This window comes from Anomalospiza imberbis, chromosome 14 (genome assembly GCF_031753505.1).
Source record: "Anomalospiza imberbis isolate Cuckoo-Finch-1a 21T00152 chromosome 14, ASM3175350v1, whole genome shotgun sequence".
Lineage (NCBI taxonomy): Eukaryota > Metazoa > Chordata > Aves > Passeriformes > Viduidae > Anomalospiza > Anomalospiza imberbis.
In genome coordinates, this window is record NC_089694.1 from 7,932,018 (window position 1) to 7,953,481 (window position 21,464).

At 43.9% G+C, this 21,464-nt stretch overlaps 1 protein-coding gene and 4 long non-coding RNA genes across 5 annotated transcripts in view; 2 read left to right on the forward strand and 3 right to left on the reverse strand.

Moving 5' to 3' along the window:
- LOC137482450 (uncharacterized) overlaps positions 1-21,464 on the reverse strand; it is a 63,167-nt gene that overhangs the window by 27,151 nt on the left and 14,552 nt on the right. The window lies entirely within an intron of this gene.
- On the reverse strand, positions 359-1,035 carry LOC137482452 (uncharacterized). Its single transcript, XR_011004073.1, has 2 exons — positions 538-1,035; positions 359-501 (listed from the first exon to the last, which is right to left on the reverse strand). It is a non-coding gene; the product is annotated as an uncharacterized lncRNA (long non-coding RNA).
- LOC137482445 (protein FAM162B-like) lies at positions 12,448-16,940 on the forward strand. Its single transcript, XM_068204747.1, has 4 exons — positions 12,448-12,948; positions 14,750-14,858; positions 16,048-16,153; positions 16,806-16,940. The coding sequence occupies exons 1-4, from the start codon at positions 12,816-12,818 to the stop codon at positions 16,911-16,913; spliced, it is 456 nt and encodes a 151-aa protein (XP_068060848.1). The 5' UTR covers positions 12,448-12,815; the 3' UTR covers positions 16,914-16,940.
- LOC137482446 (uncharacterized) lies at positions 15,771-19,223 on the reverse strand. Its single transcript, XR_011004067.1, has 2 exons — positions 17,634-19,223; positions 15,771-17,215 (listed from the first exon to the last, which is right to left on the reverse strand). It is a non-coding gene; the product is annotated as an uncharacterized lncRNA (long non-coding RNA).
- Positions 19,596-21,125, forward strand: LOC137482447 (uncharacterized). The gene is made up of 3 exons (XR_011004068.1): positions 19,596-19,718; positions 20,274-20,450; positions 20,581-21,125. It is a non-coding gene; the product is annotated as an uncharacterized lncRNA (long non-coding RNA).

Consider the following 21,464-nt stretch of genomic DNA (forward strand, 5'->3'; position numbering starts at 1 on the left):
TCCAAAATTTGCTGAACTCATGAGATTAATGAGAAGTTATGAAGTTTGTAATGCAATTGGGAACACAGACTTGAGCATCTACGTAGGCAGGAAGGGTTTGGGTGAAGAGAAACTGACTTCACTTCTAATACAGGTGAATCCAGATAAAGGGGGAAAAAAGACTATGGAGAGAATGAATACATTTGGTTTGCTGAGGAACTTCTCTCTCACTGTGATAATGGTTCCTTGGGAACAAAGCAGCAGGATGTTCAGCTGTCACTTCCTCTCAGGGCTTTGTCACTTTTTCTGGACATGAAGGAGTGTGGATAGTGGCTTTCTTGCTAAGCTGCATATCTTGGTGTATGTTTTATACTGGGAGTTTTGTGTGTGGTTTTTTTTTTGTTTTGTTTTGTGACAAATCAAAACTTTATGGCAAACAAAATGTGATTTTTTCCCCCCTGTTTTTAATGATTTTGGAGCTGGCAAATAAAATGTGATTTTCTGTTTTTAATGGGTTTGGACCTAGAAACTTTTAATTTTGTGTGTGTAGTTGGTGACCACAAATGCTTCTATGATCCTAAGCCTTTGAGAGCTTGAACTGGAAAGATTCAACCTCCAAGAAGTCTTGTCTCATAAAGTGCAATAGTCTTGTTTTGGAGTGGGCTCAGAAAGTAATTGAATGGGAATTTATAAAAAGGACTGTGGGACTGGAGCCTGTACTAGAAGCTGGTGAAGAGGACCCTTTTCCTGCACTCCAGCTGCTCTAGAATCATGGTTTAGCCAGAAAAGAGGGCTGTCAGTAGCCTGGAGAGGCTGGGAGCAGGAGGGTGCTCCATCTGCTGGAGCTGACAGCAGTTCTTACCTGGGAAAGGACAGACTGGGAAGGAGAGGGAAGTTAGTGAAGTAATGAGTGAGAGCAATGAGATGGTGGGGAAGGAGATTGGACAAAACAGCTTCAGAAAGAATTCAGGAAATTTTTTGCAAAGGAGGTGCTGAAGGCTCATACCAGCCATCTGCTGCCCTGCAAGAAGCCCCTGCTGCTGCACACAGGGCTCACTTGAGGCTGCTTCTGCTCTGGACTTGTCTTACAGGCTTCTAGGGGCTGTTTTCATGATGCTGCCCTACCAAAGCCACCCAGAATGACAAATGGAGTGGGAAATGGCAGCTTCACCTGGACTGACTCTGCTTGCTCAAAGTCAGGCTGACTGGTAGCAGTCACAGATACTATAAAAGGTTTTCTTCCTCAGTGAAACAATCTCAAGAAGGTTTGAGATAAATTTCTTGAACTAATTTATCAGTGTGTGACAACTCAGCCTATTATGAAAGAGTAAAACTGCATCTCAGTGAAGCATGGAGTCAGCGTGGAGATGAAGTGTACGTGTGCATCTGAATGTGATGTGCAGCAGAGAAAGCATGAAAAGACAGCCTAAGTGTTGGCCTTTTTTTTCCTTAGTGTTTTTTTGGTTTTTTTTTTTTTTTTTTTTTTGGTGCTGTGGGTGTGGATGGATGGGAGGGAGTGTAGGTGAGTTTTTGGGAGCTCATATCTAGCATTTATTCAATCCTTTTCTGTGCCTTACAGCACCCCTCCCTTTTTTTTTTTTTTTTTTTTTTTTTTTTTGTTAATCAACACAGGGTTTTTTTGTTGTGGGTTTTTTTGTTTGATTTTCTTTCATTGGCAGAAGAAAATCCACTTATTGAAGCCCTTTCCCTTTCAGAGGAAATGCTCATTCCAGGGCATTTTCTCCTAAAATTTGTATCCAAAACTGAGACAGATGGCTATTCACTATTTTTAGCAATTTTAGAACCAGATAAATGATGGGAACATAACTAGATGTTAGCTTTGAAGTCACAGGAGGAATGTTTTGCTCAATGCTCAGTACAACTGTAGAGCTCCTTCCCAAAAGGTGTTGGTACTAAATGGTTGCATGGCTTCAAAATAATTTAGAAAAACTAATGAAAAAGAACAGCTCTCGACAAGATACTACTCCTGGTTCAGGAGACTTGGAGAATGTTATGCAAAGGGTTCTGTAATGCATCTATGGGTTTTATGCTCTTCCCTGGTGCCTAATCCAGGTTGGTGTCAGGGACAGGATCCTGGCCTGCTGTGGACCTGTGGTTTAATCTCATACAACTGTCTTGGAGAGTAAACTTCAAAGTATAAGATTCATATTTGCAAACTTTAACTCATTTACAAGAAAAAGAAGACTGTTGCCAAGAGAAATGCATTGAATTTTCTCTCTTTTGTGTCCTCTGCCAGACACAAACAGATTCACATTAAACAGAGTTTGGATACAGTTTCATCTGGATATCTCCCTGTATTGCACAATCTCCCGAGTTCCAGACTTTCAATATTTTCCTTCAAGCAATCAGGAAAATAAAACTTCTCGGCAGAGTTTCTTACTATAATTTTTAAAAATTATGGAAACCATGACTGGCTTTGCTATGGGCAGCCAGAGTTCTACAGGGTGAAACCAGCAGCAAGCACCAATGATAGCAGATCCCACTCCACCAGTGTTAATAAAAGTAAGGTAAAGAAAGGTAATTCCCTTTAAAAGACGAGTTGTGGCATTTTCAAGAAAGCAGAGACCTCATGTTCATCTCTACCACCTAACCTGGATGCCTGCAAGGCAGCCTGTAGCTGCACATACATGTTGGTAAAATACTAGCAGCATGAAGACAGATAGAATTTCCCCAGGTGTTCTGTGGCCAGAATGATTAAACTCAAGCAAATGACCACCAGGAATTTTGGTCCTTAGTTTTACTTTGCTGACTAATGTTGAGGTACTTCAAAAGCAGAAGAGGAAACTCCAGATAAGACCCCAAAGAAGCAAACCCATGTCTTACGCCCAGGACAGGCTGGGAAGGCAGATGGCAATGTGGGAGGGAATAACAGAGTGTCAAAATGCAGCTGTTGATGAGAGAAAGGAGAACGCTTATGGAAAATCCAGAAATGTGACGATTACGGTGAATTAATAACGGTGTTTGACAAAGACTAAAATAATGAGAGGAATCTGCCATATTCCACCTGTTCAGATAGAGCTACAGGGCTCTGAAATGACAGATCAAATTAAGGTGTCAGGTAAAAAGGCTGTAGTGAGAGACTGATTTCTGAGACATTAACCAGACTCTGGAAATGGTGACCTGGGAAAAACTACTGTGACGGTGTCACAGGAGGGATCCTCAGTTCAGCTGGAGGGCCTGAGGCCAGGCAGCCCTGAGTGCACTGCTTCTTCTGTGATCTTGGAAAAGATCATTTGGGATTGATGTTTCCAGGAAAATCAGTTTGGAAGGTCTGTTTTGAAAATTTTCATCCAGGAAACTAGGTAGCAATTAGAAACAAAATTAATTTCAGGGTTTTTTTTTTTTTTTTTTTTTTTTTTAAACCCTTAAAATGTTCCTATGAGCATTTCTGTACAGATAAAAATGTTTCAGGCAAGCTTTGGCCAGTCTGTCTCCCTTAGGTGGAGACACAAGAGTCTGGATGTTAATGTGGAGCTGTGGGGCAGGAAGAATCCAGCCTTGTTTCCATCACCTGCCTTCCAGGCTGGACAAAGCTTGTGGCTGTGCCATGCCTGTGGCCACCTCCAGGCTTTGTCTAGGTGAGAGCTGATTATGCTTCTGAGGGAATCCTGAAATCCAGACTCAATGCTTGAGAGTAGACCCCTGCCCTGAGCTGCCAGAGAGTCAGTTTGTTGTCATCAAATGAGACCTGTCTGCTTGTGCTGGGATGATCTGGGATGATGCTCCAACCACTAAGTTGTTGTGAAACTGTACACTCAACTTTGGAGATGCAGACTTTGATTAAATCTGGGATTTACAAAATAAAATCAAAAGGAATGGTAGTTAAGGGGGATAAGGCACAAGCAAGGAGAGATGTCAGCAAACTGGGAGCAAGCAGAGTTGGACTGTCCAGCTCCTATCTTGGAGTTTCAGCAGGGCTAAGTTCAATAAAAGTACTAAAAGGCACAGGCATTGGTGGAGAAGCACCTCTATCTGCTTTAAAAGCTGTCCTCCTCTAGAGCTCTGAAATGCCACCAAATATGTGCTAGGATCTTCACTTTCAGCAGCCACAGTACTTTCTGGGGATATGGGCTGGCCAGTGGCATTATCTCACTGAGGAACATTTAATAGAGGCTCCTTCTGCACCCCAAACCCTCACAGAACCGGCTAGTGCTATACTTTGTCTACTAGATGTATTTTTCCAATTTCAAAGCTTATACTTCTATGAAATATGAATGAATGTGTGTTCATTTGCTCCTTCATTTCACCTTCCTGAGGGCCACTGATGGTGCTTAAAATGTGCCTCCTATGTGTTTGTGTTTGTGTATGATGGGTTTTTGCCAGTGTGGATGAAAGAGGCAAACCAACCTCGTTCTCTGTGCTTTCTATAACTGTCTGGACTGTAGACATCCAGAGCCCAAATCCCTGCTTGCTGCATGAGCGTGCAAATGGCTTCAGGAGCAGGGGTTACTCTGGTCTTGCTGAATCCCAGTGCTGCCTCTTAGTATTCTTGTTCTCCTGGCATTAGGAATTTTTTTTCTTTGTTTGGCTTTAGTTTTATAAAGAATCTACAAATTATTTTCTTCTTTTGAGCCTAGACACTGTCTTCAGTGTAGAGAATCGAGGAGTTTCTACATTTAAACTCTGTTGCAGCAACATGGTCATATTGATTCCAGTTGCCAACAGCAGCATTGCTTAATAGCTTGAGTCCGAGCATGGACTTTGGAGCTGGTTGCAACAACAGAGTCACCTTTTCATCCTGGAAGTGATGAATGGCTTAGGCATACTAGGCAGGAAAATAAAACCTGTCACTGGAAGACAGATGAGGGCAGTATTTCCCTTTAATGTCAGGACATATGTGCTCCTCTCTGAATAGGTTTTCATCTTATGTGGGCTGTTAAGAGTCTAAGCTCCTTCCAGAGAAGCCTTGCCAAATGTTCTGCTTCTTCATATAAAATTTGGGATCCACATTGCTGGTGACACATGCAGAAAGTATAGGAAAAGCAGAGATTGTCTTCACAACTCTGAGAACTCATTTATGTTAAGGGGGCTTGTTCCCCTTATCTGATATTTTCTTTAGCATTTCTCTTTTCTGTTTGTTTGTGTTTTGGGATTTTTAGGGGGGTGAGGTTGTTTTTTTAAATCATTATCTACAGTGAGTGGTGCATTTCCTGTTTCCCTGCTTTTTAGAAGGAGGAATAGCTACAGTAGGCAACAGGGAACTGTGTTAAAGAAATGACAGTGCCACAGAAGTGGACAAAGGTCCTGCTTTTTGTGTGTTGATGCTGTTGCCTCTGTCTTTGTAGTTATCTTGTATCATGACCAGGCTGAGAATGATATTTAACAGGTGGGATGGGGAAGGAGCTGTCAGGACTGATACTATTGGTCCTGAAAGGCTTTTCCCAAAGATCTGGCTCTGGTTTTTGCACATATCACCAGTGTACACAGCGTCCTCTATTGTTCTTGGGATGTTTAGACTTTGTTCTTCTGAGCCAGATAGTAGCCACAGCATTCCCACAGCCAAGGTGACTCTGTAAGAGCAAGCCAGGCATGGTAAAATCCTCTCCCTCTTCTCACTGCAGTGCTGCAATGGATGAGTTCTTATTTTACCTCTTGGGCTTTCAGCCGGCAGTTGGATCTCCTGGTCCTGTTCTGCATGGGGCAGCACTGAGCCTGCAGCTCCAACTGCTCGTCCAAGTGCGAAGATTCATTAGCCTGCATTTATCAGCTCTTGCCAGGGAAATGGTGAATAATGAAGCCTGGTTCAGGTAATGAAATGATCTCCTCGTCTCATCTGATTACATTGCTGCTTATTATTTCCTCGGTGTGTAATTTTACTTCTCTGGAAACTTGTTTTGTAAACACTAATGACTATGCAGCTGTGGCCCGAAGTTAAACCAGCACTGCAGGAGCCTGGAGAGCTTTGTGGCCTGGCTTTACTGCCTGTGCTTCATTGGGAGGGTGGGGACAGCTCCTGCCCCAGGGCTGGAAGGTACAAGGACCATCAGAAAAGGTGCAGCCCTTGGCATTCACCAGGAGCAGCTTATTCCCTTTGTTCAGGTATCAGTGTTGTGATTCAGCTTGACTGCCCTTCTTCTCTGGCACTGTGTTTCTCAGAGAGACATCTTCCACGATGCCTCTCCATTTGTAATCAGTTAGCCAAGAAAAAGACCTATTCCTCTCATTTCTTCCTTTATTCCTTTTCTTCTTGAGTAATTCTCTCAAACAAGCAGAGTACTGCAGGCTATTCCAGATGTTTTATATGAGATTTCTAAAACTGTTTTCTCTCTACTGGAATGACTTTTCTTGTACATCTTAGAATTGCATCTGCTTTTTCCATGGCAGCATCCATTTGGCAGCTTGGTGTCATCCTGAGTTCACCAAATGCAGTCAGAAATCCTCATCCTTAGACCAGAAGAATTGACTTTGCACCGTGTATTCTTTGTCCCACTGATACAACATCAGAGGGTCTTCCAGTCTTCCTAGGCCCCCACTTTAGCTACTTCCTTCTCCAAATTGTCTTTGTTTGTGGAACCCCCAGCTCTCCAAGGACAGTATTTGTACTGGTGAGAGGCTTTTTTTGAAGGTTAAGTAAATTGGAGGAGCCAATCTAATGTGGGTAGCACACTAGAAGCCTCTCATATATCCAAGATAAACTCTATTCTTGGGTAAAGCCCTCCTTCAGTAAGACAGGTCTTTGCCATGGGTTGTGTATGTGTTTCCATGACGTGCATAGTCCAAAAAATGCAGGACAGGACAGTTTTGAGTTACTGTTGAAGAAGTGAAGTCCTGTTTATGTAGGATGTAATTTATTTTTAAGCAGCTCCTTGCCCCTCTGCAGTCATTATTCATCTTCTCAAGATGAGTGTCTCATTTCCCTCCTCATTATTGCTTTGCCAGACTACATGGGAGCAGCAGGAGCTACCTGGGACTCCCTCGAGCCAGGCACTGCACAAGCAAGGAGCAGAGGAGTCACCAGCATGAGTGAAGTCACCCCTGAGCTGTGGTTTAACGGGGCAACAAGACAACATTCCTTCACCAAAGCCCCCAGGCCACTATGCAGAGACTTGTGTGACAGATTTTCACTCTCCTGCCCTCTCCATGCTCACTTGGGTGGCTGTGCATCTCTTAGGAGATGTGTTTCCCTGTGGTCCCTTCAGACACATTTGCTGGAAGCAAATCTCATCCTGTGTGTAGGTTGTGTTTCACCCAGGAGCATTTTATGGTCTCCTTAGGAGGATTGTCAAGAAACAATTCATATATTTGAGGAGGCACTTGGCTCTGTTATGGTTGCTGTATTGTTCATTACTGGTGCAAATTATGCCCAGGGCAGTGCCTCCCACTGTGTTACCTGAGATACATGTGCTCCTGCACTGATTACATACCTTTTCAGCCAGTCACTGAGAGGGAAATTTAAGCCCACAATGGAGGGGGTCCTAGTGATTTCAGCCAGTTTATTGGCCTGACTGATGGTATATAACTTCTCTGCAGGAGCTGAAAAAAAATTGAGTCATCCTTGTATTAAAATAAGTGCGGGGAAAAGAAATTTCCACACAGAATGGTTCAATCCTTTTAAATTAGAGGGTTTTTTTTTCCCTAAACTATTGACTAATGGACTGAAATTTTTGTAAATGCATATTTTTTTGAAGACAATGCCATTTTTCTCAGGAAAGAAAATCATTAAGTGACAAGGGAACAGCAAGTCTGTCCTTGTCAATGTATTTCTCTGGCTCAGCTGGGGAAACAGGTGTGGAAAACATTTAAATTAAATGGTTTTCCAAAATCTGAGTCAAAATGTAAACTGCTAAGATTCTGGTGGTTTTGTTTTCTTTGGGGTTTCACACATTTTTGCTCTACAGTCCAATTGTGCCTCATTCTAGAAATCAGTGACCTGGTGCAAAGCTCATTAGTGCATTATTTTCCTTAGTAATAAAAGCTGTGATTGCATCACAACACCCCAAATATTTTGGATGATTTTCCATGGGTCCTATGATCTTTGCTGCTCACATTTGGCTGCTCCCCCATGATGAAGTTGCACTTGGGGCTACCCCACCTTTCAGCCCATGCATAGGCAAATGCTGCACATGTCAAGTTGCCCTGTGCTGGACCAGCACCTTTGTATGATCATCCCAGACCCTGGGAAAAGTCAAACTGGGGCTTTGCCAGAGCAACTACTAACTTTTGTTTTGCTGCCATGAGCTTTGTCCTTCTGACATGAGCTGTTATAAACCCTGCACCTTGTACCCAGGACACTTCAGACCCATTTCAGGTTCCTTTACAGTGTTTGCTTGCAGAGATTAGTGACTCCAGCTGTAACTCACAAACTCCACTGGATGTGGCTCCTGTGAAGACAATTCTTAACTGCATTCCTGTGTCCAACAAATATTCTATTGTATCTTCTCTAAAAACACAGAACTGATGGAAGGAAACACAGCAAGTGTGGCTTATGGGTCCTCTTGTCTTACCTTTTCCTCTAGAGAAACTGATGTCAAAAGGCTCATATGATGTGAATTAGGCAAGATTTACCAGAGACAGTGGAATTCGGGCTTGGTTTTGTTTGTTTGTTTATTTAAATACTATGGTTTAGTATCTTATTTATGGTTTCTAGGCAAGATTTTTCAAATGGTAGTGGTGCTATAAAATTTGGAGGAATAGGGACAGTATTGGCAGAAAATGCAGGATCTCTCAGAAACTGGATAGAGGATTTTTTTTTAAGCAAAGCTGAAGTTTAACACACAATAAGGGTAAGGACTCCTGCATTGTTTTGCTTCATTAACAACACTTAAGATTATTAAAAATATGAATCCAAATGTTCTGAGTTAAGGCCTCATGCTAGTGTTTGTGTAAAGAACTCTTTAAAATCCTCAAGTTTTGGTTTTGTTGTAAGATGCTTTAACTATTCCTTTGATTGACCTGGCCATGGTGAGGAACAGTAGAGGAGGTTTTAGTTCTTGGGATTTGCATTTGAGTTTCCTTAGGGTAGACTAATCCCTGATATGGGGAGGAGGTGACTCATCTGGAGAGAACTGAAGCCCTGAGAGTGCTGCTCCCTGGGGAAGTTTGGAGAGGAGGGACAGCTCTTGGGCTGGGAGTCTGCAGGTGAATGAGATATTTCAAAGCAATTCGTTGCTCTTGCTGTGTTAAATCGTGCTGCTGGAGAACATCCAGTTGCATGGAAAAATATTTCCTGACTCACTTAGAATTTCAGAAGCAACAAGCCCATCTAGAATTGCTGTTTAACTTGTCTAGGAATCAAGACAGAGCTCTGCTGCATATTTAATTAGATGAGGGAAGGCAAAGTATTTTAAGGTAAGATTAACTTCTGCTTCCCATCACAGCTCTCATGTAAGGATTTTTCATGGCATGCAAACCAGAGTCTGATGGTAAGCCACTTGTTTTTGAGGACACTGAAAATAGCTTTGCAGAGTAATAAATTTTTTTTAATACTCATATGAATTCTTTTCTGTGTATGAGTAAAATTAGTTATGTGTTATTATGAAAATGAACAAGGAGGTGTAGAGAGATATGTGGGAACCTGGGGCTCTTGGGGGAATAAACACTTTCATTCCTATGGCTGTTGAAACCAGCAGAAGAAAGACAAGTGAAGAGGACCTGAATCCAAGTTTCTCATTGCTGCAATAATTGTAACAATAATCAGAATTAAGGCACTGGGAATAACAGTATGAAGTCAGCCATAAGCCAGAGCAATGGAGTTTCACAAGCACCAATTGGGTTTGTATTGGGTCTCTCAGTTCCAGTTCTGCAAAGGTTTTTGAGTATGTTTAGGGACTGGCTGCTAGTCCTTGCTGTGGAGGCAGCTGAAGTAGCAGAGTTTGAGGTGGCAGAAGGGGTGTGAAGAGGATGCAGAACCAGGATGGAGTCCTGTGAAGTTTTCTGTTTAGTTTAAATCTTCAGTGTTGGCAGCAGTGTGCAACAAGGGTTGCAGCTACCTATCACTCTCACACAGAAACCAGAAATGTCATGAGTCTGCACCACCACAGCTGCAGACCATCCTCTGCTCTGTCTGAGCTAGTCTGGTCCTTTGTGACTCAAAACCCTTCAGATCTGTGCCCTCCCCTTGCAGTGAGGTCAGAGGAAGCCTGGGCAATGCCTGTAGAGCTAGTCAGTACTTTCTGTATTGTCCAGGGCTTGCTCAGGAATTGGGTCCTGCTCCCCTCCTGGCAGAAGGATGCTGAAAGCAGAGGAGATGGTGCTTTAGACCCAGTTTTGCTAATTCTGTATCTCTGAACAAGTTGTTACTCCTATTGAATCAACTCCCTACATGAGATCTTAATGGTTATGAAATTCTGGCTGCACTTTGGTGCACTGATGAGTCACTGATGGGTATCAAGTGATGGCTTGGTGTGGGGAGTGACTGGATGAGCCTCCTGCTGTAACCTGGGCAGAGGGGATGTGCACTCACTGAGATAGGCACAACACATCTCTAAGAAGGTCAAAGTTCATCAGGCTGCTCACAAGTCTACCTTGGTCCAAGAAGATTCTGCATCTCTCTGCTGTTCAGAAAGGGATCCAAGTTGCTCTGGGCCAGAGGGAGATCCACAGTGTTGAAGAGAAAGCTGGAATTCCTAACACAGAGGTGTCTATAGCTTTCATGCACTGCAGTAAAACTCAGCCTGTCATTAAGCATTCATGGTGCCAGACAAACAAGTCAAATTCAGGAACAAGTAACTGCCTTTGTGGTTTTGTGAGGACCTCTGTGTCTTTGCACTTCCAAATGCTGGCATAATAAATTCTGAAGTGCCTTTTTGCTCACAGCAGACATGATTAATACAGCTGTTAGCTGGTGTGTCTGCTAGAGGAAACAATTGGCGACCCCTAGGTGGATAAGCAACAGAGGACTGCAACCCCCACAGCTTTCTCCCCTTTTGAGGAATTAAGACATAATATAAAAATGTTCTTTTTTATCTCTTCAAATCCATAATCAGTCATGACATAAAGAACAGTCACTTCTGCAATGGGTATTTTGGAGAGTGCCTGTTAGAGTGAAGATGCTCTAATGTTCTGCACAGCTGGAGCCCCTGTGGGGTCAGGCAGGTCCAAGTGTGACACAAGCACCAAGGCAGCACTTCCCATCCACTGCCCACAGCCCCTCCTGCCCTCCTGGGGACTGAGGGATGTCCAGATGTACAATGCCTTTTTTCACTCAGCAGCTCTTCCACAAGATGAGCAGGGAGCTTGTGGGAATGCTCAGGCATGCTGGCCATAAACTTCAGGCTATAAATGCATCTTTCCTCATACCCATTTTACCACAGGGAAATCCTGAGCAGGACACAAATATTCTCTCCGACTTTACCAGCTTTTCCTTCTGCTTTTTTTAACATAATCACTTCCACTGATTTTTTTCTTGTTTGCAGGTCTTGTTTGCAGCTGGAAGCTCAAAACACTATTTATGTTCTGTATGGGTTCCTAATCTGGAAATGGATCTAATTTGCTTTACCAAATTAAAAGTGAATTAAGATGAATACATTGTGCTGTGTCCGGATACATCATGGTGCTTTCATGAAAGAGGAAAAACCACGTTTGTCACTGCTGTGATTTTCTTCTTTCCTCAGTATCATTAACTCCATGTTCCCAAAAAATATAAAATGTCTCCATAAATGATGATGTTGTTTCTTGGGGCAGAAGTTGAGGAGCCAGAATTGCATCTGTTTCACATCTTTCATCCTTTCAGCCCCTTAAGACTATCTCTGCCCACACCTGCAGTACTCTTCCTTTGCAGTCCCCCCTGTTGCTCTTAGACACATTTTGATTATCTGCAATATTGCATTTGATAATATTGCTAAATAGTTCTGAAAATTTTCCTTTCGGCAACTGCTTCTTCACTTTTGAATGGAATTTTTTTCCCTACCTGTAAATCAGTTTTAGGGCCTTGTATGTCTGAAGAGAGTAAATACCCCACAGCTCCAAATGAAACAAGTGTTTTGCATTTCCATTTCCTGACCCATGAGGAAGAATTTTATGCAAAATGCAGGAGAAATGTCAAAGTGATAAAATAGTATTGGTTGTGGTTCTTTCTCTGGTCAGAACAGGTGGTGTTATGGAAAACATTCAGCACTAGCCAGACTTTGTGGAGGGCAAATACTTTATAGGTATCACTACATTTCAATGACAATTTTACTGACTGACAAATACTACATCAGCTGAGGTTTTTTGTTATAATTTCGTATTTTACTGTTTTAAACCTGAAGCATATCTGAAGTACATTTCTTTGCTAGGAAAGTTTCCAGTCTGCATGTGAGATGGACTCCCTATACTGCATTTATAGGTACAGACATCAACTTTATTTTCCTGCCACCAAACCACATTTATTCTGAGATGCAGTAAACACTGCTCCTTTTCAGAAAATCTGTTTAAAGCAACTGATTTGCAAGATTATTTTGTAGCTGAGAACAATTAAGAACTCTAACAGCTTAACCAGCTGTGATAATTAGCACTCACTAGGCCTGTCTTTGGGGAAATACAGAGCACTATCTTATTTTAGTTCTTCCATAGCAAGGACTGAGAAAATAATGTACATAACCACGGTTCTCCTGAGCAGCTTCTTGGGATGGGGAGCCTGGGGCAGAGTCAGGGTTGGGCGTGAGATGCCACAGTGGTGATTTCTGCCCGCCCAGCTCCCAAGGTGTGTCATTTTGGTAAACACAGGTGATACATTTAACTCGTCATCACGATGTAAGCAAAACCTCTTGTCAATTAGAGTGGAAGTGCATGCTACTCCCTTCTTAGAGGAAGGGCTATTTTTACTTTAATAAGTCCTAGAAGCAGCCTCCTGGGCTCCGGCCCAGGCTGGTGGAGTAGTGGTGGTCCAGGGCAGGATGCTGGGGAGGCTGCTGGGGCACAGCCCTGGGCTGTGGCAGTGGTTGGCTGGGCCATTCCTGTGCTCCACCAGAAGTGCTGGCAGCAGAGCAAAGAATGCCCAGCACATGGCTTTGCAGACGGATGATCCAGGTGGGTAGAAAGCCTTTGGTCGTGCTGCAGCACGGAGGTAAAGAGTGAGAAAATGACCCTCATTCTCAGCCATGGCCGAGTTACTGCAGTGCTTTGTCTCCTGGGGCAGGGAGCACACCCAGAGCTCTGACCAGCACAGTGCACAGTGGTAAAGCTTTTTCTATTATATAGCTGTTCTTCTATGGCAGCAAATACCAACTGATACTTCATGTCAGGGAATATGTCAACTAAAACAAATAAATGTTCCTCCTCTCACTCAGCTGCCAGGTCTCCAGAGGAGGATCTATGCATGTCCCTGCATGTGCAGGGCTGGTGCAAGTGAAGGACTTACCCCCCTCTGCTTCTTGCTCTGCTCCTTGCCAGGTTACAGCCACAGCTGTGTGTGCTTGTGCCAGACAGTGGCCTGGATTATGAGGCAGGGAGCAGGCATGGGCTGCTCCCAGATGAACAAGTGTCCTGGTATGGACACATTTTCTCTTCTTAGCCTGCACCACTACTTTCTTGGCTGTGCCTTTGCAGACCCCTCACCCTAGGAAAGTTGGGCTGCATGAGCCTGCCTGTGCTCCTGTGGGATGGCTGGGGGTGTCCAGCATGGGGCTTTGGTCTTGCCTTCCTTGGGATGGAGTATGTGCTTTTAGCATGTGTACTGCTTGCTGCAGATTTGATTCTGGCACTTGCTGATGTAGCTCTCCTGGTCTCACTGCACTTTGTGAGAGCAATAGGAGAAGCAGGAGACTAAATTTACCTGGGTCAAGATTTACAACTGGGATTTTTCAGCCACTTACAAGTCCTGGCATCCATGAGCAGGTCTGGGGCCAAGGCACTTACTATAATTTCACCATCTCAACACAGGCAGGAAGAGATGCTCTCCATGCCCTGTTCTGTAGCAACAGTGATTTCCTTTCAACTGAGTATCAGCAATCCAGCAACAGGCAGGGAGTGAGGATGCTGAGACTGGAGACATCTTAATGTCCATCTCTTCCTGCCTATCCTGGTTATAATTGGACATTTTCCAACCCAAGTCCCACATTTGCAAGCACAGGGCATTGTAGTGTGGCTTCTTGGGTGCACCTACCTCAGCTGCCTTGCAAAGACCACTTGCACAAGTGTTTACTGCAAAAGGCAGGGTTTGAGCTAGCCATTGCTTACTGTGTTTTTCAGGGTCTCTCTGCCACTGTCCTTGTTGTTGCCTGTTATTGGGCTTGTTTCCATCAAGAGGAGCCAGAGTCCTTTTCTCACTGTGCTGTGGGTGACAGCATGCAAATGGCATCACCCTGCTAGCCTGATGGGGTGCAATGTATCATCATTAGAGTGCAGTAATGTGGTACCCAGCTTGCATGAGAACAACTGCCAGTCTCCCACCAGGCTGCATTTTAGCAGACGTCATCTCTCCATCAGTGATTTCAGGAGAAGCTGTTGAGGAGTTAGCTACTTGTGCTGCCGGCAGTTTGCTTAACTCACTAGTTGGGCCATTTAAAAGCATGATGCTCACAGGGTGAGATGTTGCTGTGGGCTTGGGGACTTCAACCCCACACCATTTGCCCTCTTAATCAGGAAGTTTAGACGAGACTTTTAGTTTTAAACTACCAAAATTAAAGGGAAGAAAGTCAAATTAAATAAGCTGCCAATGTAACAAAGCACATTCCACCAGCTGCTGAGTCTTTTTGATGTTAGAAAGCACATTTAGTTTCCACAGAATAGAAAAGTGTAATTTTAAACTTTCAATTCTTTTCCCTCTGTACCAACAGCTCTTTTCCCTTTTTGAAGCTTAGCTCATTGCTTTTTACAAAATCTCTTACAGGTAAAGAAGCTTTCAGGAATGACAGAAGGCCTACAAATTTTGATAAAAAGGTGCTAGTATGGTCAGGATGCTTTAAAAAGGAGGAGGACATTCCCAGGCACATATCTTAAGTGGACCTGTCAGAATGATTCTTTTGGCTGTGAACACACAGATTGAGACCCCAGTCTGCATTAACCAGAACTGTGCTCTTGTGGGGGTTAGTGCCTTCCCCATGCTGGTGTCCAAAAATAGCTGTAAATAATTCTAACTCTTGTAGCTTTTTGTCATTCCCTGTGAGCTAAACTGGATTTGTTTATTTTAGTTATCACAAATTTCAGACTAAGCTGAAGTGTCTTTTGCAAGACAAGTGGCTTTGAAAGTCAGAAGCCACCATGATAAGATATCATTCAATCTGGGTTTTTACATGCTTTTCTAGGTTTTATTGATTAGTGGTTAATAATGCTGCATAAACTTTAATTAGAAGCTGGGGCTACATACAGCTTTGGTGACAGACTTGTGCAATGAGTTCCTCCTGTATGAGCTGTAGTTTCTCCTTCTTGGGATATTTTGTTAAAGGATTGTCACTCAGTTTTGGAGCCCTAATGCTTCTGACTTGTGACATCCTCGGTTCTCCTCCAACTGTCCTTCCCCTTGCAGGTATGAGTAAATCCATGGCTGGATATAATTTCAGGGATGGCTCATTGCCATGCTGCAGTTTCTTGCAAACATGAATTGTTGGTTTTATGCCAGGAGTTACTCATGGAAGGTGGTGGACATTTTCCAGTGATGGATGGGGCTGTTCAGCTGCTTGGGAAGAAAACTCCTGGATGGTGCAGTTGTGTGCTCTGACCCAGTCAGCCTCCCACCACAGGCAGATGCTTGTGGGGCTGATGCCTGGCAGAGGCTGTGCTGTGACAGGCTTTTAATTCCCTGAGGGTGGCATTGCCTGGCTCTTGTGGCATGGCCCCAGTGTCTCACGGTGCTGCACAGCACCCAAAGGTCACCCCTTCGTTATTATAGTGGAAAGACTTTCCCATCCCTGTCATTTTACAGGCGTTCACTCTCTCACACAATAAAAGAATACAGGAGAGCAGGAGGTTTTAATCCTGTTCTTACTGATGAATTTTAACCTAAATCTTTTCCCTACAGGTTAATTTTTACAGTTCTCCTTTAAGCAGCTGCAGAAAGAGAAGGCTGAATGCCATTGTACATTGACAGGAAGTAGCTGCAAGACTTGAGAATTCATTACCCATCTCCCCATGATCCCATTTCACACATGCTGCTGCAGAATGGAAAGTCTGCTCTGTCCCTCACAGGTCTGAGGTCCTTGACACTGCAAGGAACATTGCCAGGATAAAGGTTTGCTACATCATGATTGCAATGACTGTGCTGGGCTGGGTGACTATGATCATCACAGGCAAAGAAGTGAGTATTGTTTCTGGGGGAACTGGTTCACTTAATGTATGGTCTATGTATGTTCTTTGGAAATAAACACCTGGGTGACAGATAGGTTTGAGAATATGCACACGAGCAATGTATGCACAAGATCTGTATCATCCCTTCTCCAGAGGAGACACTGGCATTGGAAAGCACAACCTGCTGATTAATGTGTTGCTCCTGACCCATGCTGCCATAAACCTGTGCAGTGCAATGCTCTCTATATGACAGTGTCTCAACAGGAGGCTGGGCCAACAGTAATGGAATAGCTCAGACAGTGTCAATGGAACCTCATTCTGCCTGACATCTGTCAGCCATGAGGCTCCTGTGGTCCTGCCTGCCTGGCCTGGATGTCACCATGGTCACTAAGAGCTGTGATCTTCTCCCTATCCCACCCCACTGCTGGGTCTCCAGTTTGACTTGCAAGTCCCAGTGCACCTGTAAACAATTTACAGGCTAATTCTCCTGCTAATCAGAACTGCAAATGCTGAAAATGTGGTATAACAAGGAAACAGATTAACTTCCATCACTGCAAAATATCAAAAAGGACAGTGAGGTGTCAAAGGAAGTGGTGCAGATGTGGGGAAATTTAGTGGTGGCAAATGCGTGCATGCAATGATTTCCACCAAATCGTTTCCAGGCTGTGAAGAAGGATCAGACTCTGCTGAGGGTGAATGCAGAAAAGAATGCCAAATGGAGGGCTGAAGTGAAGAAAGGTCAGAAGGCAGCTGTTGGGAAGTCACAATGATCTGGAATTATTTGATTTATTTTAACATAAGGAGATAAGTGATTTGCACATGTGGCATATGGACCTGTCTTCCTTTAACTCTTAAGAGCTTTTTCACTGAAACTCTCAGAGCAAAGACTCCACTACTTAAAAACTGCTCATGCAAACTGGGAACCCCATAAGGAAACTAACTGCTTTTTGTGGCTTCTGGTCTTTGGCATCAGGCCCAGCTCATATACAAAAATCTCTTTTAACCTCAAAGTGTGGAAAGGACAAATGCAGGACTCCCACCTCAGGATCAGCTTTTCATGGTGCTGCTGGTGCTCAGGTCTCCTCACATCAGGGAGCATCACATTCTGTGTAAGGCCTCCAGGGCAAACAGCCTTGGCCAAAGTGACCCAGAGTAGGGGGGAAAGCAGTCTGAAATATGTTTTGCAACTACAAACCTGTCAGTTATCTCTCTGTCTCAATCATCTTTGAGCCTGCTGCCATCACTGTCCCCTCTCCCTTCCACCAGCACTTCTTGGGATGCTGTGGCCAGGTGAGAGGGAGGACGTGAGCATGAAGAGGGTCTGGGAAGAATAGAAGAGCATGAAAAGACCCTGATGACTGATTTGGGCAAAAAGGGCCTTTGGGCCAGAGGAGATGGTGGTGGTGTGGAGTGGCTCCTGTGGGGCAGCCCAGGAAATCCATGCCTGATGCAGGGAGCCTGGCCTCGAGACATCTCTTGTCCTGTAGCACCTCACTGGTTTTCCCTTTCATCTTCTGCTTCCTATCATTGTCATGAAAGTTGTCTAGCACTTGCTTAGCTGTGATTTTAGTCCAGAGTAATTGTTAATATATGGTTTGCTAAAACTGAATTATTTTTAATCATCATAGTTCATTAACTCATAATAAAACAGCTGTCCAATTACATCTAAAACAAACGCATCTCTTCACAGCTTCATTTAGAGTGTCACCAAATTCTCTGGGATGATGCTTAACAGATGGGAGAAGTCCTAATGAAATACTGAAAATTACATTTTCACAAAGTGACTTAAATTCAAGACAGGCCCCAGCTCATGCCTGTGGGTGCTGATGCTCTGATTCCCCAAGTGTCACGTGTAACCCCTCAAGACCTGTAATGCTGGCTGGTGGAGCTGGATGTGCTGCATGGAGTCCTAAGGAAAACAGCGTGGCAAAACCCAGCCAGTCTGACCCCAGCTGCTACAGGAGATGCTGCAGACATGCTCAGCCTTGGAGCAATGTCCTGAGCATCACACTGGCGCTTGGCCTTTCCAAGGTTTATTACTTAGAGCAGTCACACTTGTGGTCCCCGGGAGTTTGGAAGCTCCTGCTCAGGTCTCTGGAGTTTATTGTGTCAAAAATCACGTCCATTTATTGCTGAAGTGTCACTGTACAAACAAGCTGCTGAGGCATTGGCAGGTGGGCAGCAGTTGTTGGGCTCTGGGATTCCATCTTCCGTGCCTGTGGTTTTTGGGCATTTTTTTCCCTCTGGTGCTTCTTAGGAGCACTTCTCTCCATGCTGCACACCTGTTTAGGGTCAGGGGGATGTTACCTCTGTCACATCTCCAGGCTTGCAGTCCTTGTTTCTGATGCACAGCCCCATGCAGTACAGTTCACCAAAAGTGATGTCTGGTCCCTGTAGTATTCCTCACAAAGCACATCTCGGGGAAGTGAAATAATGGTCTAGGACAAGAGAGTGAACAAGTCTCTGCTGAGAAGGCACTTTTGCTTCACAGGTAATATGGGCTCTTTCATTTTATATGACCTGGTTTTCTTGGTTAGTGCAATAAACTGCAAGAATTACCTCAAAGTTAGTGCTCATTTGGGGATAAACTAAAATAGCTTGCTCAGTCTCTTAGATTTTTTTTAAATTCTTAAATGACTTTCATGTGCCCTTTTTCAGAAGGTGCATGTAACAATTAAAGGAATCATTTTGATGCTTGTAAACAAATCCACATCCATGTTCTGAGCTTCCCTGAATTAAGCAGGAAAGGAGATGACCATAGCAATATGTAAAGAACAAGAAAATTAATTGTGACTTGTTCCAGTCTCTGCTCTGCACTCCCCTCTGCCTAGGAAAAAAACCTTCTGCAGTTGTGAGCTACTATAAGACCTTCTTAAACAGCCATAGTCTCTGCCTACAGTGCATAAAACTGCCACGTTACACATAGTCATTAAGAAAAAAATCAATTCTTCCTCCCTGAGCCACTGGGAAAGCATCTGAGTGACCAGATGACCCAGGTGCTTTTGGGCTCTAATAAAAAGCTATGACTATTATGTAGGGAAAGATCCTTTACCAGTGCCTACATCGTTATTCATTTTAATATCATAATACTCCCCCAAAAATCAATTGGACTGACCTCTGGATTGCACTTGGTTAGTGGTGGGTGGCTGCTGGTGTAGCATAGCCTCAGCTGGAGTCTCCCCTGTATAAACTGGACATGCCTCCCCAACACTGGGACTTATCACTGCTTGTTAAAATCTGTTTCCATCTGTGTCTGCAAAGTCCTTCGACTCTCCTCTCAAAAAGCCTCTAATTAACACAGAGTCCTGAATGTATAATTGGCTGATCCTCAGCACCTCATAGTTGTGAGTTTCTTTATTTTCCCTCCCATCTGAATTGCTTCAGTGCCACACCTGATCCTCCAGGCATTTAAAAAGGGATGGGAGGTGTTATTGGCTAGGAGCTATTCTTCCCTTTTTAATAAGGTGCCTTGTGTTTTGTCAGCCTGGCCCTGAGGAGAGGGGCTGGTTCCTTTCTGAGGCAGGGGATAGAGCTGAGAATGTGCTGGTTTGCTGTGATGCTCAGAGAGACCGAAGGTGAGTTCTTTCAACTCTCACCTCCTCATTTACTGCTCTGTATTGGAGGCGGGGGAAGGATTCTTCTTCCCTTGCAGGACTTTTCTGTTTTAATGAATTCTTGTATGGCAATGGTTAACAATTTACTGGTGGTTGGTGCCACAGAGATTTGCATTACAGTAACAATTATTGGGGAAGGTCTTCTGTAGTAGCTGGGGATGATCTAATTCTGCTTCCATTAAAACCAGTGCTGCAGTTCCTCCTGGCTCTGGATTAAGGTTATCATCCATGACTTTTTGAAGTTTCAGTGACTTCCAGACACTTTGCTTCCCCAGGGAGTCAGGCTGCTGCAGGGCAGAGCTGGGTGCACTGAGCTTTCTTCCTCCAATGTGGTGAGATCAAGCTTTTATGGTAGGCTCTGCATCATGAGTCTCCCAGTATACCAGAGGAAAAAAGTCTGAGCTCAGTCAGGACATCTCAGTCCCTTCATTTCACCTCTTGTTTTGACCTTCTCAGGGTCAAAAATAAACCAAGTGTCTAGTGACATTTGCTTGTTTTAAGTCTAAATGCACACAGCTTCAGCTTCCAGGCATTGGACACTGTCTTCAACATGGAAACTTTCAACCCAACTCTTCCCTGTGTGTTACCAGTCACCCCTCAGCTGTTGTTTGCAGTTGTACGGCTGCTATGCTTAAAACACCTGGAATTTCTAACCATTGCCTGGTGGGTATCATTGGCTTACTGGCCACTTAAGTGATTGACACTACAGTGAATTTATTCCTGAATCAAGTCATTTACTACATTAGTAGCCCCTTCATAAACAATCCAAATGGATTGCTTTTGTTTAGCATACAATCAATAATCTAGTACTCTTTGCAGAAAGAAGGGATGTAAAAGCTTCCCAGATTTTACTGACTGCCCTGGAAAATTAAAAAGTACTATGGCTATGCATCAGAAACAGGTTCTCCTCTGTCTGTGGCCAAGGCATCAGCATGTGGATGAGCAGCATGGCCAGATATGCCTGCGATTCTGCTTTTATTATTTCTGGGATTGCCAAGGATAAGTTCAAAACAGCTTCAAGGCTAAAGGTCTCCTCTGGGTGAAATGCAGTGATGGTTTGGATCTGTAAAGGGACATGCTCCTTCTTACCACAAAGATCTTTCCAGCTTAGAACAGCCTCCTGATTTCATCCTTGCTCAGCCTCATTGCAGCAAGTTAAGTGGTGGCTGCTGCCACCCCTGGCACTGGGATCCTCATGACCACCACGATTTCAGAGCTGGCTTAAACACCATTATCCTGCTTGGATTTGGCATGGAGTCATTCTAGCCTAGCAGGAAAGTAAGGCCAGTGTTCAATAATTGAAATTAATTAATGAATCATTCATTAACGCATTGAGATAACATTAAAGCAATTTTCCATGGTTAAGTAGCTTGATGATTGTTAGTGCTGTGTGATGTATTGCAAAACCTCTGTGACAGTCATATAATGAGTAAGTAGCTCCTGAAGGGCACTGAAAGGACCTGAGCATTTAATTTCTCTGTAAAGGATCCACACACAACTTCCAGCACTGCATTAGTCAAGCTGGCTCTGCACCTTCTCTGTGCATGCAAGAGCTTTTCTACATGGAAACCTAAACCTTCTTCTGCAGCAGTGTTCCTCAGTGAAGGACCCAAGCCTTGAGCTACTTGGGCAGGGACTGCTGTTTGCTGGGTGTGTCACCTCCTCCTCAGCATAGGGAGGAGGTCAGTCTGGAGCAGGGTTTCATAG

What these genes read in the sequence shown, in the direction of transcription:
- LOC137482445 (XM_068204747.1), top strand. Translation starts at nt 12,816, where the DNA reads ATGCTGGGGAGGCTGCTGGGGCACAGCCCTGGGCTGTGGCAGTGGTTG. An exon ending in TTTGCAGACGGATGATCCAG is followed by an intron (nt 12,949 to 14,749) that starts GTGGGTAGAAAG and finishes AATCTCTTACAG; the next exon opens with GTAAAGAAGCTTTCAGGAAT. An exon ending in TGATCATCACAGGCAAAGAA is followed by an intron (nt 16,154 to 16,805) that starts GTGAGTATTGTT and finishes AATCGTTTCCAG; the next exon opens with GCTGTGAAGAAGGATCAGAC.